Source organism: Benincasa hispida, chromosome 5 (genome assembly GCF_027475165.1).
Source record: "Benincasa hispida cultivar pf3 chromosome 5, pf3_genome.v1.1, whole genome shotgun sequence".
NCBI lineage: Eukaryota > Viridiplantae > Streptophyta > Magnoliopsida > Cucurbitales > Cucurbitaceae > Benincasa > Benincasa hispida.
The window spans coordinates 24606713-24622872 of NC_143482.1; the positions used below are offsets into that span (position 1 = coordinate 24606713).

Genomic DNA, 16160 nt, shown 5'->3' on the forward strand with positions numbered 1-16160 from the left:
TTTGGGCCCAACTGTAAATATTTTACCTGTAGATGTTGTGTCATGACTATTTGCATGTGATTATATAATCTTATGTAGAACCTTATGGAGGCATGTTGTATGCGTACATTAATAATGTTTAACAGGTTGGTGTTTAGGTTAGAAAGCTTAGGTGGTAAGTGCTGATAGTAGGGCTAGTAACTGCTACCGTCACATCTTTTTCGAGATTAAAAGGGTAATCTGGAAAGGAGTGTGACAAGTTGGTATCAGAGCATAAGGTTTTGGGAATAAGAGGGAAAGTTCATGCAGAAGTCTAAGTCCATAAAGTGTGAGTCCCTAACATGTGTACATTGTAATAGGTGGAATGCCGAGGCAAAGTGACAGACAGAGTAGGCAGATAGGAGGCAGGAATACTGACCCTACCAATAGAGGCCCGGAGGTTAGTTAGGACCCATCAGGTGGAAAGAGGAAGGTGAACAATCCAGTGGGCCAGGAAGTGACGTCTGAGAAAGAGTCTAGTACTCTCCAGACAAGGGTAGATTCCCAGCTAGAAGATATAGTTTTTGACAGGATAGCGCAGAGGTTAGCAACCAGTGTGGGCTCAGTACGAGCCGACCCAGAGAAGAAATATGGCATTGAGAGGTTTAAAGCCCTAGGGGCTGTGACATTTGAAGGTATAGTGGACCCAGCTGAAGCCGAGTTATGGTTGGATGTAGTTGAAAAATGTTTCAATGTTATGAGCTGTCCAGAAGACAGGAAGGTAGGATTAGCCACCTTTCTACTACAGAAAGGAGCGGAGAAATGGTGGAAGGTGATATCCGCCAGACGAGCTAGTACAGATGCGATGTTATGGCCTGAGTTCAGGAAGGCCTTTGAAGACAAGTATTACCCCAGCTCATTCCGAGATGCGAAAAGGGATAAGTTCCTCAGATTGACGCAGGGAACGATGTCAGTGGCAGAATATGAGCAGAAATTTATAGAGTTATCACAGTATGCTCTACCGATTATTGCTGAGGAAAGAGATAGATGCAGGAAGTTTGAACAAGGTTTGAGGAAAGAGATTAGAACTTTGGTGACATCTACGACTAATTGGCTAGACTTTAACCAGTTAGTAGAAACGGCGACACGAGTCGAGCGGAGTTTGGCAGATGATGAGCAGCTGCAAAGGGGCAGTGAGGCTGTAGTAGGACCAAGAGACAGGGGATCCCGACCTCCAGTTGCAATTCAGACTAGTGGAAGCCAATTCAGGGGTACGAGTTGGCAAGGATCCAAGAAGAGGAAATCGAGACCCTTGACCAGTGCAGTCAGCCGACCAGAGATACCACGAGCTGGTGAATCGATAGCCAGCACAGACAGGAAACCGATGTGCCCTAGTTGTGGCAAGAGGCATTTTGGAGTATGCTATGATGGCAGAGGGGTATGTTTCCAATGCGGACAAGCAGGGCATTTCAAGAGAGACTGTCCTCGGGTGAACAGGGAAGCCCCAACAGCACAGCAGACAACCTCCCAGACAGTTAACCAACCAAAGGGCGCTAGAAATCGAGACGAAGGGTCAAATGGTACCAAGCAGAAGGGTGTCGTAGGTCAACCCCAGCAACAGGGGCGAGTGTATGCCGTGACAAACCAGGAGGCAGCGGAGTCTCCAGATGTTGTGACCGGTAATGTCATATTATGTGGACAGTTTACTTATGTTTATGTGATAATAGTATAGGAATGTTATAAACATTGTGAAATGTTGATCAATGGTCAGGACTTTTATGTTGATTTACTTTCCTTGGATTTGTTAGAGTTTGATGCTATCCTAGGGATGAATTTCCTATGTAGATATCGTGCTTTAGTGGACTGCTACAAGAAAGAAGTAAAGCTCAAAAAATCAAGTGGCCAAGACGCAGTTCTGGTAGGAAGCAAAAGATTAACTACGGAAAGTCTAATATCAGCAGTGAAAGTTAGAAAGCTGTTGAGTAAGGGATGTAAGGCCTATCTGGCTCACGTAGTGATTGCCTCAGAGGAAAGAGCTGAACACAGAAGATGTCCCCGTGGTAAATGAGTTTCGGGATGTATTTCCTGAGGAATTATCGGGATTGCCACCCGATAGAGAAGTGGAGTTCACTATTGACTTAATTCCAGGAACAACTCCCATATCGCAGGCACCGTACAGAATGGCGCCAACTGAGTTAAAAGAATTAAAGGTTCAGCTGCAAGAGTTAATTGACAAGGAATACATACAACCTAGTGTATCGCCTTGGGGAGCTCCAGTGTTATTTGTAAGGAAGAAAGATGGTACATTTAGATTGTGTATCGACTATAGGCAGCTGAATAAGGTAACAATTAAGAATAAATATCCGTTACCATGCATTGATGATTTGTTTGATCAGCTAAGAGGAGCCACGGTGTTTTCAAAGATAGACCTGAGATCGAGTTATCATCAATTGAAGGTGAAGGAAGCTGACATTCCTAAAACCGCATTTAGAACAAGATATGGACATTATGAATCTCTAGTAATGTCACTTGGACTGACAAATGCCCCTACGGTATTCATGGACTTATGAACATGGTATTTCATCCCTACTTGGACCAGTTCGTGATAGTATTCATTGATGATATATTGGTATATTTTGGCAGTAGAGAAGATCATATGACCCACCTGAGGATAGTATTGCAGACACTGCGAGATAGGCAGTTGTATGCTAAGTTCAGCAAATGTGATTTTTTGTTAGATCGGGTTGTATTTCTCGGGCATGTTGTTTCAGCAAATGGTATTAGTGTAGATTCCCAAAAGACGGAAGCAATAGTTAATTGGGAATGACCCACGACTGTTTCAGAGATACGCAGTTTCCTAGGATTGGCAGGTTATTACAGGAGGTTTGTTGATGGTTTCTCTAAGATAGCCCTTCCATTGATGAACCTGACCAGGAAAGGCGTGAGGTTTGAGTGGTCGTCAGAGTGTGAGCTTTTCAGGAGCTGAAACAGAGGCTAGTATCAACGTCAGTGCTTACCTTGCCTGTTCCAGGTAAGGAATTTGAGATTTATTATGACGCGTCCCGACAAGGATTGGGATGTTTGCTGATGCAGGATGGGAAAGTGATTGCATATGCATCTCGTCAACTTAAGAAGCACGAGAGCATTTATCCTACACATGATCTAGAGCTGGCAGCAGTTGTTTTGGCTCTGAAGTTGTGGAGACATTATTTATTTGGAGAGCGTTGTAGAATACTCACAGATCACAAGAGCTTAAAATATATTTTTGATCAAAAAGAGTTGAATCCGAGACAAAGAAGATGGATTGAGCTAATCAAAGATTATGACTGTTCCATCAAGTACCACCCTGGTAAGGCTAATGTTGTAGCGGATGCACGAAGTAGGAAATCCTCGGGATCTAGGACCATTATTGGCTCAATGAGAGGAATGTTATTGTAGGAATTCAAGAATTCTAGAACCGCCTTATCAGTGGGACAGTCAGGAGGATTGATTAGCTACATTCCAGGTAAGACCTACCTTAGTAGAAGACCTTAAGCAGGATCAGTTGAAAGACCCTGATCTTCAGAAGTTTGCTAATGATGTAAGTAAGGGAATCAGAGTTGACTTTCAAGTGAGAGCGGATAATGTACTAGAAAAGGAGGGAAGAATGTGTGTGCCTAATAAGCTACGGCTTAAGCAAGCCATTCTGGAAGAAGCACATAGTTCTGCTTATGCTATGCATCCAGGGAGCACCAAGATGTATAGAACTTTGAAGAGATCTTACTGGTGGCTTGAGATGAAGAAAGACATAGCAGAATATGTTGATTGATGTTTAGTCTGTCAACAGGGAAACCTAAGAGACAAAGACTAGCAGGATTACTGAACCCACTCACAGTGCCTGAGTGGAAGTGGGAGCATGTGACAATGGACTTTCTGTTTGGATTGCCTAGGACGCCCTCAGGATACGATGGCATTTGGGTAATAGTCGATAGACTAACCAAGACGGCCAAGTTTATACCAGTAGAAGTTACTTTTACACTAGACTGTCTAGTTAAGATCTATGTAGATAGGATAATCAGTCAATATGGAGCCCAGTGTCGATAGTGTCAGACCAAGACTCGAGGTTTACTTCAAAATTCTGGCCTAGTCTACAGAAGGCTATGGGCACTAAACTGCATTTCAGTACGGCTTTTCATCCACAAACTGATGGACAGTCGAAAAGAACTATACAGATACTGGAAGATATGTTAAGAGCTTGAATATTACAATTCAAAAGAAGTTGGGATACGCAATTGTCGTTGATCGAATTTGCATATAACAATAGCTACCATTCTAGGATCGGAATGGCTTCCTATGAAGTGTTGTACGGCCGACCTTGCAGGACCCCAGTATGCTAAAACGAAGTCGGAGAAAGACAGTTATGGGGTCCGAAATTAGTTCAACAAACAACAGAGAATGTGAAGCTTATCAGAGATAATCTTAAGGTGGCTCGTGATAGACAGAAGAGCTATGCTGATAAGCAAAGAAGAGAACTAGAATTTGAAGTCGGAGATCGGGTATTTCTTCGATTGTTCCCATGGAAAGGAATTCTCCGATTTGGGAGGAAAGGGAAGTTAAGTCCGCGATACATTGGACTATATGAAGTTGTGGAACGGGTTGGTCCAGCAGCATATAGATTGCAGTTACCTATGGAGCTAACTTGTATTCACGACGTATTTCATGTGTCAATGTTAAGGAAGTATGTGTCTGATCCTATGCACATATTGGCAGCACAACCAATACAGCTCAAAGGAGATCTATCTTACGAGGAAGAGGCCATCGAGATTTTAGATAGGAAAAAACCAGGTACTCAGAAATAAGACAATTCCTTTGGTGAAGGTACTATGGCGTAATCATGGAATCGAAGAGGCAACCTAGGAACCTGAAGAACTAATGAGAGAGATATTCTCAATTTTTCGAATGATATATCAGGTAAATTTCAAGGATGAGATTTCTTTTAAGGGGGAGGTGATTGTAAACCCCGAACTCTAAGTTTTCTATATAAGCATGTTTAGCCAAAGGAATGTTATATTAATTATTTGATAAGTGGAGATCCATGCTTACTAACAGGGGTTATAAAGGAAGGGAAGGAAAAACAAATTAATTGAAGGAGCTCACTAATTGGAATTGGCAGGAAACACTAAGTGCGGGATGAGGTGGCGGCTTGACCATTGAACACGAGAGGCGGCAGGAAGAATAAATGGAAGCGGAACTTTAAAAGCTCGGTTTTGGCAAATGACATGAGCAAATTAAGTGAGATCGATGCCATTTGAAAGCTGGGAGAATCTAGTTTTCGAGGTTGTTTTGCCGGAGAAAGATCTCAAAAGGAGAAGAACAAAAAGTGAGGAATTTGCAGAAGGGGCAGATTCTCGAATTAATCAAGGCCCGGGGTGAAGATTGGAAGCTCCAGGCCAAACTACAAGAAATTTTCGGCTGATATTTTAAGGTAAGAAAGTTAACTCAATTCTAAACAAGTTTGTAGAAGAAAGTTTCTTAAAAAGAGTCTTGGATTTTAAGTTATGAATTTTTTAAGTTAAAACAGGAAATTTGTGCACAAACAAGCAGCTGCTTAGGAAGATTAAGCAAGCAGCTCACTATAAAGAGCGAGAGGTGGATCTCGCTAAGGACGGAAATCTCGCTGGTTTTGCACTGAATCTCGCTGGAAAGTGCCAAATCTCGCTAGGAATGGTAAATCTCGCTCATGAAGGTGATCTCACTCATGATGATCATCTCGCTAGTAATGTTGATTTTGTTAATAAAAGTTTCATTAGTAAACAAACTATCTAAGGCATTTTGCTGAGAATTCTAAGGAATCTAACCGAGAATTATGTCATTTCATGCCAAGAAGAGCTAGGAGAGGCATATAAACCGTTCAGAGCCCCGACAAGCTGTGGATGACTAAAATGAACTTAATGCTTTCAATACTTATGCATAAAGGACCATGTAAGTTACAGTGATGTTGATGATGAATTTATACTTCCTCAAGCAACAAATGTTTAATGAATAACATAGTGTATCTTCTCCAACTTGTATATGTTTTAACGCATGCCAAGGTATGTTGTGAATTCATTATAAAAGTTAAGTTCCTATGTTGAAGATGTGTTCTGTAGGAAGGCTATGATGGAATGAGTCTTTGTGTAAATGGCATGCAATGAAACTTAATTTGATACTAGGAAATAACCCAATACTGAAGGACACGGAGAAGGTATCTGGGTAATAGTACCTAAGGTGTTGACGGTACTTAGAAAACTCCACGTGCACGTAAGTAGTTCTGAATGAGAGGCCGAAGTATGGGTCTCCTAGGCCATATACCAGCAAAGAGAGGCCAAAGTATGGGTCTCTTGGCCGGTAACAGACGTTGGGAGCTAGAGCAATATATGCTCGTTCTCGACTAGGGAATAATGATGTTTAATGATGTTTAAGAGTAGTTATCAATGTTTATGTTTAGAGGAAGTTGCTTGAGACGCCCATCGGTATATTTACATGTTTATAGTAATGTAATGCATGGTGTAATATGATTCTATAGTCACTCACTGGGCTACTAGCTCACAGATTTTCTATGTTTTCCTTTTCCAGGTAGCGGTCAGATTCCTCAATGTTGATCCTGCTGCTGCTTGCCACTGAAAGGGCCGGCTTGTCAAGAAGAACTTAGGTTGATGGTCTACCTATGTACACATGTTTTGAGAGGGACTAGGGCTTTGTTAATGATGTTTGGGTCCAACTGTAAATATTTTACCTGTAGATGTTGTATCATGACTGTTTGCATGTGATTATATAAACTTATGTAGAACCTTATGGAGGCATGCTGTATGCGTACATTAATAATGTTTAACAGATTGGTGTTTAGGTTAGAAAGCTTAGGTGGTAAGTGTAGGCAATAGGGCTAGTAACTGCTACCGTCACATCTCTTTCCAGATTAAGAGAGTAATCTGGAAGGGGGTGTGACACATAATCACCCACCTCAAATTTTAATTCCCGTCGTTTTTTATCAGTGAAATTTTTCATACGATCCTGGGCCACCACCAGCGGTTCTTTCAAAGTGGTGAGCACATGGTCCCTTTCTATCAATTGTTGTTCAAGAGTCCCATTGACTATATCATAATTCCCAAAACCCAATAATGGCGGAAAATCACGCCCGAACACAATCTTAAACAACGTCGGTTGAATTGAAGCATGAAAGTTGGTATTATACCATGATTTAGCCCACAAGGTTAGACCAAGCCTTCGGTTTCTCACCACTAAAACAGCGTAAATACGTTTTGAGACATTTATTCACAATTTCGGTTTGACCATCCGATTTGGGCTAACAAGTCGTCTTGCACCTAAGCTGTGTACCCTACAGCCAAAACAATGTCCATAAATGACTAATAGAAATCTTGTCTCGATCGGAAACAATCAAACTAGGAAACCCGTGATGCCAGACCACTTCCTTGATGAAAGTTGTCGTAATAGCCTTAATTGAAAACGGATGAGAGACAAGGATAAAGTGAGCATACTTACTAAGGCAGTCCACCACCACTAAGATAGCATCAAACCCCCACCCTCAAGTCGGATGCGTCTGTCTAAACGACAAAGGCGACCTGGAAGACAGGTAATGCCAAAAATCGCAGTGGCAGTGTCATCATGGCATGCTTCAACCAGTCAAAAGCTAAAGTAGCTTCCTTGGTCCATTTAAAAGCACTCTTCTTCATCAAAGCATGCAATAGGGCAGCGATTAGGCTATACCCTTCAACGAAACGCCAATAATAGCCTGTGAGGCCTAAAAACCCACGTAATTCTTTCATATTGGTCGGTACAGGCCATTCCACCATCATCCGAATCTTCTCACTCTCTGCTTCCACCCTGTTGGCGAAAACCCAATGGCCTAAATACTGAATGTGCTCTCGCTCGAATTGGCATTTTTCATAATTAGCATAAAGTTGATGCTTCTTCAACACACTGAACACTACTGATAGATGTGCAAGATGGGTATGCATGTCCGGGCTGTAAACTAAAATATCGTCAAAGAAAACAAGTACGTATTTGCAAATGAGAGGGCAAAAAACCTAGTTCATTAAAGATTGGAAGGTCGTTGGTGCGTTTGTCAAGCCAAACAACATGACCGTGAATTCATAGTGGCCTTCATGCGTGCGAAACACCATCTGGACGCGGTCTTCTTCTACCACTCTAATTTGATGGTATCCCAATTTCAGATCCAGTTTGGAAAAGACCTTGGCCCCGTGTAGCTCATCGAGTTGCTCTTCAATCACCAGAATAGGAAACTTGTCCGAAATTGTAACCCTATTTAGGGCGCGGTAGTCCACACAAAACCGCCAGCTACCATCTTTCTTTTTTACAAGGATCACCAGGCTGGCATATGGGCTGACGCTTGGTCGGATTATTCCCTATTAAATTTTCAATCTCGCTTTAAGGGCATGGAGATACTTGAAGGGCCTTATGTTAATGGGGTCATGCCCTCCCTGGATAGAGATCCAATGATCCACGGCACACTTCGAAGGTAATCCTTTCGGCATGTTAAAGACAACTTCGTATTCAGTCAAGACCCGATAAAGCTTTGGGTTTCCCGTTTCTGTAATAAAATCGGAACTCTGGATTTCCAGCTCCTTAAACTCGATGAGAAAGCTTTGATCCTCCTCATCCCACATTCTTGATATCATCTTCAAAGAAATCTCCAAGCGAGCCAATGTGAGATCTCCGCTCAGCACTCTTCTAGAAGAACCCATGGTGAACGACATGCTAAGAGCCTTCCAATCAACCATCATAGCCCCCTGTTTCGGAGCCACTGCATTCCCAACACAAGGTCCAAATTTCCCAGTTCACTCGAAAGAAAATCCTCTTGTATCATGATCTTGGGCAGACAGACGATCACGGATTTACATATTCCTTTTCCCTTGACTGCCTCATCGAGGCTCAGGACCACTCCATAACTTGTGGTTTTTGTTAATGGCTGCTTCAAGTTATCCACTAGCCTTTGAGGTATAAAATTGTGCGTGGCCCTGCAGTCGATCAATATCACCACATCTTGTTCACCCATGAACCCTTTCAACTTCATGATTCAGGGTGTCGATAACCCTACAACAGAGTTCAAAGATAACTCGACGCGTAGGGGCACTTCCAACACTTCACTCGGTACCTTCGTAACCTTCCTGCCTTTTGTCAACATGTCTCCAGCCACCTCGTCAGAAAAAACTAATAGTCGAAGTTCCCAATTTTTGCAACAGTGCCCAGGGTTGTACTTCTCGCCACAACGATAACAAAGCCCTTTATCGTTCCCTCCTTGCATTTCCAAATCGGTCCAACAACGATACAACGGTTCTTTCTGATTTGACATCACTTTCTCAGGCAATGTGATCATACGAGTCATCATGCCCTCTTGTCCCTTCCCTGCCGATTTCGCATTAAATTTGGGCTCAACCCTCCTATCAGATTTCATTTCCCCAGATGGACCTAACCTAGGCTTGTCCTCATCCAAACTATCCTCTACTAATTGGGCCACAGCCATCATCTCTTCCAGCCCAACATGCCTAAAACAGGCCATTTCTGCTCTTATCAACGGTTTCAGCCTATTCAAGAATGTACTTTCTAACACCTCATCAGAAAGATGTGGAAGAGACGTCGACAACTCCTCAAATTTCTGGCGATATTCAGCCATCAAGCCTTCTAACCTCAAAAAACGTGCACACAGTGTTCCATCCCTAACCGGCCGGAAACGAAAGGGCAGTCGTTTCTTCAAGTCTCCTTAAGCTACCTTCTCTGATTTTTCTCCCAACAGTACCAATTTAAGGCCTACCTTTCAAAGCTAACCACAACTACGGTGAGTTTCTTTACCTCAGACAACTGGTGGAGTTGAAAATATCTTTCTGCTGGGAAGAACTATCCGTCAAGGTCTTCTCCATTAAAAACATGCATTTCCACCTTCTTGGACGTGATCCTCTCCCCGTCTCCTTCATCAAGCTTTCTCCTTGATAGCTCTCTGTCTTTCTGAGTTTCCTCAACCTCTGCCCCTTCCTCATTCCGCTCTCTGGTCATTCTCTTGCGGGCCACAACTTCAGTTCTAGACATTTCATTTCCTTCCCTATCGGGTTCCTCCAGCAACTCTTCTACCAAAACCTTCAACGTCTTTTGTATGTCCCGCATCTCTGTCGTTATTATGACCACTCCTTTCTCCAACTCCGGTAGTCTTTGCAACTCTTTTCTCAAACCACCCATCTCTGCCTCTGTTGCACTCAACCACTCCTTTTCATTTGCTTCTGTGTCCTATTCCTCATCCTTCCCAAGATGTTAAAGGTGCTTCGATACCACTTGTAAGGACACTAGGTCCCCTTCGTGATATTGATATTGAAATTACAATAATACAAGTCAACCGGCGGACTCGAGGGCACCGGACCTCTCTCAAGTTCACACTATCCAGTTAGTACATAAAATATTCCATAACCCAAACACCACAAAATATATATAAGTCAGACAACACAAGCAACCAGCCCAAAACATAACAAAAGATAATAAAGGCCCATTACTGACTAGGCCCAACATCAACAGGCCACTTGTTCCTTCTAACATAAGTTTTCATAATAGAAGCCATAACAATTTCCGAGCTCTAACGATAGAAAGTCATCAATGAAAGATCACTCCCTTACAGATTCCCTTGCCCTTGACTACTTCTCCCATGCCATTACTACCCCATAGCTAGTAGTCTCTAATAAGGGAAGGTCGATTGCCTCAACAACTCATTGTGCGATGAAGTTATGTGTGGCACAATAGTCCACAAGGACCATCACCTGATCATCGACCACTCCCTTTAACTTGAAAGTCTCGATGTCATCAAACCCACGAGAGTGACAGCTCCACAATGGGGCTAACTTGAAGCACTTGTTCATTTATTTCCATTTTGTCCATCTCGTCATCTTCCACTCCGTGAGCAAAAATCAACCGTCAAAGTTCTTTGTTTTAATAATGATGACCCTTTGAATAATTCTCGTCACACTGGTAACAAAGGCCTTTATCACATCTAGCTTGGAGCTCCAAGTCTGATAACTTTTTGTAGTTGTAGTCCTTTTGATTTATGAGTATCTTCTCTGCCAAGGTAATAGTGTGTCGTCATTCCTTCATAATTTTTTGTCATCGACTTTTTAACAGGTTTTCCATTGAACTTGGGCTCTTTTCACCCATTCGGGCCTTCGGTTACCTTAGCAGCTTCCATTTTATCCTCTATCAACTAGGCCATGTCCATCATATCATCCAGGTCCATTGCCTCATTAGTAAGACTTCAATTCGAACAACCTGATCCAACCCATTAGTGAATGTATTTTCTAAAGCACCCTCTGCCATGTTCAGCAACGACACCGACAACTTCTCAAACGACTGCAAGAACTCCGTCATCGTTCCTTCCTATTTGATTGCCAAGAATCGAGTGCACAGTGTCCCTTGTTGATGCGATCGAAATCAAGTCTAGATACGCTTCTTCAACTTTGTCCACGATTTAAACTTTTGATGGTTTCTCGCCCATCGAAACCAGTTCAAGGCTCTTCCCTCCAAATTCACTATTGCATTCTTCAACTTCTCTGTCTCTGTAAGCAAATGGAGTTCAAAACAATGCTCGGCTCAGCTCTAAAATACTACCCGCCCACGTCTTAACTGTTGAAAACCTATCTCTAATTTTTTTAACTTAATCCATTTCAGTCTTTCCCCATTCTCATGACGATTTGAGGTCTCCCCGTCCTCTGCCTCATCGATTGTTTTCATCACATCAATCTTTCTTACCTTTCTCTTCCCAGTTGACGCTTACGTTAGCTCAGATGTTTTCGAACGTTTTCAATCCCCATACATCTCCTTAATCATTGCGTCCAACGAATGGATCTCATCATTTATCTTCTCAATCGACTTCTCCATAACAGGAAGTCTTTGAAGTTCTTTCTTTATTCCTCCGAGATCATCCTTGTAGCATTCAATCATTCTTCAAACTATTTCTACGTCATCTTTGACCATCGCCCCAAATTTTTGAACGGCTATGATACCACTTGTAAAGATACTCCTTACTATGATATATATTTCCAAAATAACGAACAACGATCACAAGTTCCAAAATGGATCACAAAACTATTCTTCCCTAGAACAAACATAAAGATAAAGAAAAATAAAAGATAATCCCCAGCCAATTCAGAGGAACTAATCTTTCCCAAAAGACTCTTACAGTCCTTTTTATACAAAATCCTAGATAAGGACACCCTCACCCTTTCCAAACATTATAATGACATTCTCTCTTGCTCTTACATTGCTACACTGCTATACACTACTTGTCTGGGTGAAATACCCTTCTTGCCCCTCCTAGAATAAACTTTCTTAACCAGAGGCCAAACAGATATTTGTATGAATCGAGAAATTTTTAGTTCTTATTATGTCTATGAAGTTTTTCTTTTCGCTTTTTTTTTTCCTCCTCCTTTTGGTTTTGGCGCTTGTATTTTTTAGCATTGATCTTTTTCATTACTCTAATAAAAAATTGCGTTTCTTATTCTTAAAAAGAACAGAGTGCTCTAAATATAAGACTGCATGATAGGTACCTGAGTTCTGAAATCAGTAAGCATATTTATTTTATCTTTCACGTCAGTCAGGGCCACGAGAACTTGTTGAGCCATAGATCTGTCATCCCAGAAAGAGCTATCAGCAGCCTTAGATTCCAAGTCTGCAAGTTCTTGGTCCAACTGTAACAAACCGGCAGAGTTCCTTATCTCTTCCACACGCTCTGAGGTTGTTTCCACTTCTTTCCTTAATAAATAAAAATCTGTCAGCAACAAGAAGCACAGGTTATATCACTTCCATTGTGCTGAAAACACCACTGAATCTAAAATGGATAAATGGGAATTAGATGCATCCAATACAATTGATGTGAAATGTCAAAATCTGGGGCAACAAACACCCTGTTGGGTCTTAAAAATAGTTGCAATAGATATTTTAAGGATGTTAAAATAATAAAAAGGCTTAAGCAATTTGTCATTCAAGTGAATATTCATAAAGCAGCATTTAAAATTGAACGTCATTTAACACAAACATTGACCACAATTGACGAAGATACAACTAATAAGTCACTTATTCTTATGTCAACCCATTAAAATGGTTTAACAACCATTCAAGGAACCAAGGGCGACCTAATAGTGACCAAATTTTAATGCTTGGAAAAGCCTAACGTTTGAAGTCAAACATGTCACAGCAATATTTATTTGACCTGGGCACGAGATTATATGAAAGCAAAAAAAATAATAATAATAAAAATAAAGGGCATTATATCTAATAAAGATTTTATCATCTTCCATAACTGGAAATGTTGGATACCTGATAAGAAAACAATTTTCTTACTAAACTATTGTTCGAATTACAAACTTTCATCCTCAAAGAATTTTCAATTATATGCCTAGTTCTTGTTTTTTTTTTTAAAACGGAAACAATTCGTTAATTTAAGAGAATATCGAGCAAAAGCCCAAAGTACAAGAGGATTATACAATGAGCTAAATAACAACCAAAAACCAAAACGGATCAGCTAGCGCACCCGGGCATCTCAACTAGGTTGACACCCCCTTAGTGCCCTCATCATATTCAATAATTATCTAAGACAAGCTTAAAGCTTGCATAGCTTCTTTACATTCCCAAAAGGACAAACAACGGGGCTAATAATTAAATAAACAATCTGAAAAAACAATGAAAAAACTAAGAAAACCACTTGATGCTGAAGAAACTAAATCCCGTCACTTGGGAGGGAGGCAAACACCCTCCAATTGAGATTAAATTCTGATAAACTGTAGGCATTAAAGTGCTTGGAGATCATACACCAAGAAGAAGCTAGCCGACGGGCTGATTCGAATCGATCTTGACATCCAAGTACCTTATCATGGAACACCCTCTGATTTCTTTCAAACCAAAGGTCAGCCAGCAATGCCTTTACAGCATTCCATCACAGAAAATTGTTGGGTTTGTGAAGGTCTATACCAACTAACAGCTGCTGCAAGTTGCCCTTAAAGTCATTACACATAACCCATGAGATGTTGAAGAAGGACAGCAACTTATTCCAACACCAAGCTGAATAGAAACAATGAAAGAAAAGGTGGAGGGAGTCTTCTGACCAATTTAGACACAAAGGGCATATTGAAGGAGAGATCTTGTTGGCGGCCATCTTACTTTGCAACACCGAGGCTACATTCAACTGCCCACTAAGCATTATCCATACAAGAATGTTAATTCTTCTTGGGCTGTAAGTCTTCCATAGGGCCGAGAATAGAGATTTATCCATTGGGGAGGAGTGGGAAAGGTATTCTAAGTGAGTTGACCGTAAAGAGTCCCGAGGCTGAGATAGACCATACCTTGCTATCAACAAATTCTGAAACTTTCCTTGTTGCAATGACCCCAAGCAAATCTTGAAAGGAGGTGATTTCATCATCTTTAAGCAATTGGCGAAAGGTGATTATTGACCAAGCTGCCAAATTGGTGTCCCAATGGTCAACAACCGAACCGTTTGGTAACAAAGATATTCGGAAGAGATTTGGGAATAAGGAACGGAAAGGAGTCGCTCCCACCCAAGGTTCCAGCCAAAAACCAATTCTTCTACCATTTCCAAGCTTAAGAGTGGCCAACGATTCAACTTTTAGCCAAGATTTAGATATACTAATCCAAGGGCTTCTCAGACTTCTACCCCCTTTACCTGTCGTGTGTCAATTGAAAGGGTCCGTGCCATGGATGCTTCTGATAACTTGCCCCCAAAATGAGCCTTCTTCTTTGAAGAACCTCCAGCCCCATTTAGCAAGTAGGGCTTGGTTCATAAATTTGAATCCACCAAGGCCGAGGCCTCCATCTGACAATGGTTTTTGAACCATAGCCCACTTCACCAAATGATTTAGCTTGCTGCCATTGTGCCCTTCCCAAAAGAAATTTCTTATGATTCTCTCCAATTTCGAAGCAACTCCTTCCGGCAATATAAATATGGACATGAAGTGTGTTGGGAGGTTAGATAGAACTGACTTGCATAATGTGACTCTACCTCATCTAGAAAGATTGAAACTCTTCCATTTATCCAATTTGGCTTGGAAGTTGTCCAAAACTGGTTGCCAAAAAGATAGCTTCTTCGGGTACCCTCCTAGAGGCAGCCCAAGATAGAGGATTGGAAGCTGATCAGCCTTACAATTTAATGCAGCAGCCATTGAAAGCGACTCTTTTTCATCCACATTTACACCATAAAGAGCTGATTTATCCCATTTACCTTCTACCCTAAGCACCATTCGAAAAACCCCACCGTTTGCTTTAGTTTTGCAAGCATGCTGCTGTCATACTTACAAAACAAGAGCATATCATCCGCAAATTGAAGGATGGAGATCTGGATTTTATCTTTGCCAACCACAAAACCTTCATATAGACCGGCTTGAATGATCTCAATCAAGAGCTTTGCCGCCACTCCTTAAGGCAAAAAACTGCTTATGATCTTCCCCCTGAACCAAAGCACTTAAAACTTCACTTACTAGAAGGAAAAGGAAAGGTGAGAGGGGATCACCTTGCCTAATGTCTCTAGTGGCAACCACTCTTCCCCTTGGTTTTCCGTTGATGAACACAGAAAACATTGGATTTTTAACACAGCCCAGAATCCAATCAATCCATTTCTGATCAAAGTTTTTGCTTCTCAACACCTTTTCTAGGAAATCCCAATTCACACGGTCAAAGGCCTTCTCCAAATCAAGTTTGAGGATCCATCCTTTCTTCTTTTTCACTCTATACTCTTCTACAGCATCGTTAGCAATGAGGATGGGGTCTAAAATTTACCTTCCTTCAATAAAGGCACTTTGGGAAGAGGCTATAATGGCATTACCAATTTTAATCTTTTAGCTAGCACCTTTGCAACAACCTTATATATCACTGTAGTTAAGCTAATTGGCCTAAAGTCACTTACTTTGACTGCTATTTTCTTCTTTTGAATAAGACAAATGAAGTTTTCCTTTATGCAAGCATTTAGCTTACCATTATTATAAAAATCTTCAAAGGTCAATGCAGATTATCCTTGATCAAGTGCCAAAATTTCAGCAGAAACTCCACTGTGAAACTATCGGGTCCTGGTGCTTTACATTTTCCTAGTTTCCTTACCGCAGCCTTGATTTCTTCAGGAGAGAACTTGGCATGTAAGCTTATGTTCTGAGTAGCATTGATACAAGACC

The 16160-nt window shown here is 41.4% G+C and overlaps 1 protein-coding gene across 1 annotated transcript in view; it reads right to left on the minus strand.

The window, feature by feature from the left end:
- The window catches only part of LOC150035991 (peptide chain release factor PrfB1, chloroplastic-like), a 50065-nt gene extending 37311 nt beyond the window's left edge, over window positions 1–12754 (minus strand). Inside the window, exon 1 of the mRNA XM_090314151.1 lies at window positions 12534–12754. Within this exon, the coding sequence (XP_090170277.1) occupies window positions 12534–12608 (75 nt within the window). The 5' untranslated portion in view covers window positions 12609–12754. The remainder of the gene's footprint in view (window positions 1–12533) is intronic.
- Between the last annotated feature and the right edge of the window lie 3406 nt (window positions 12755–16160).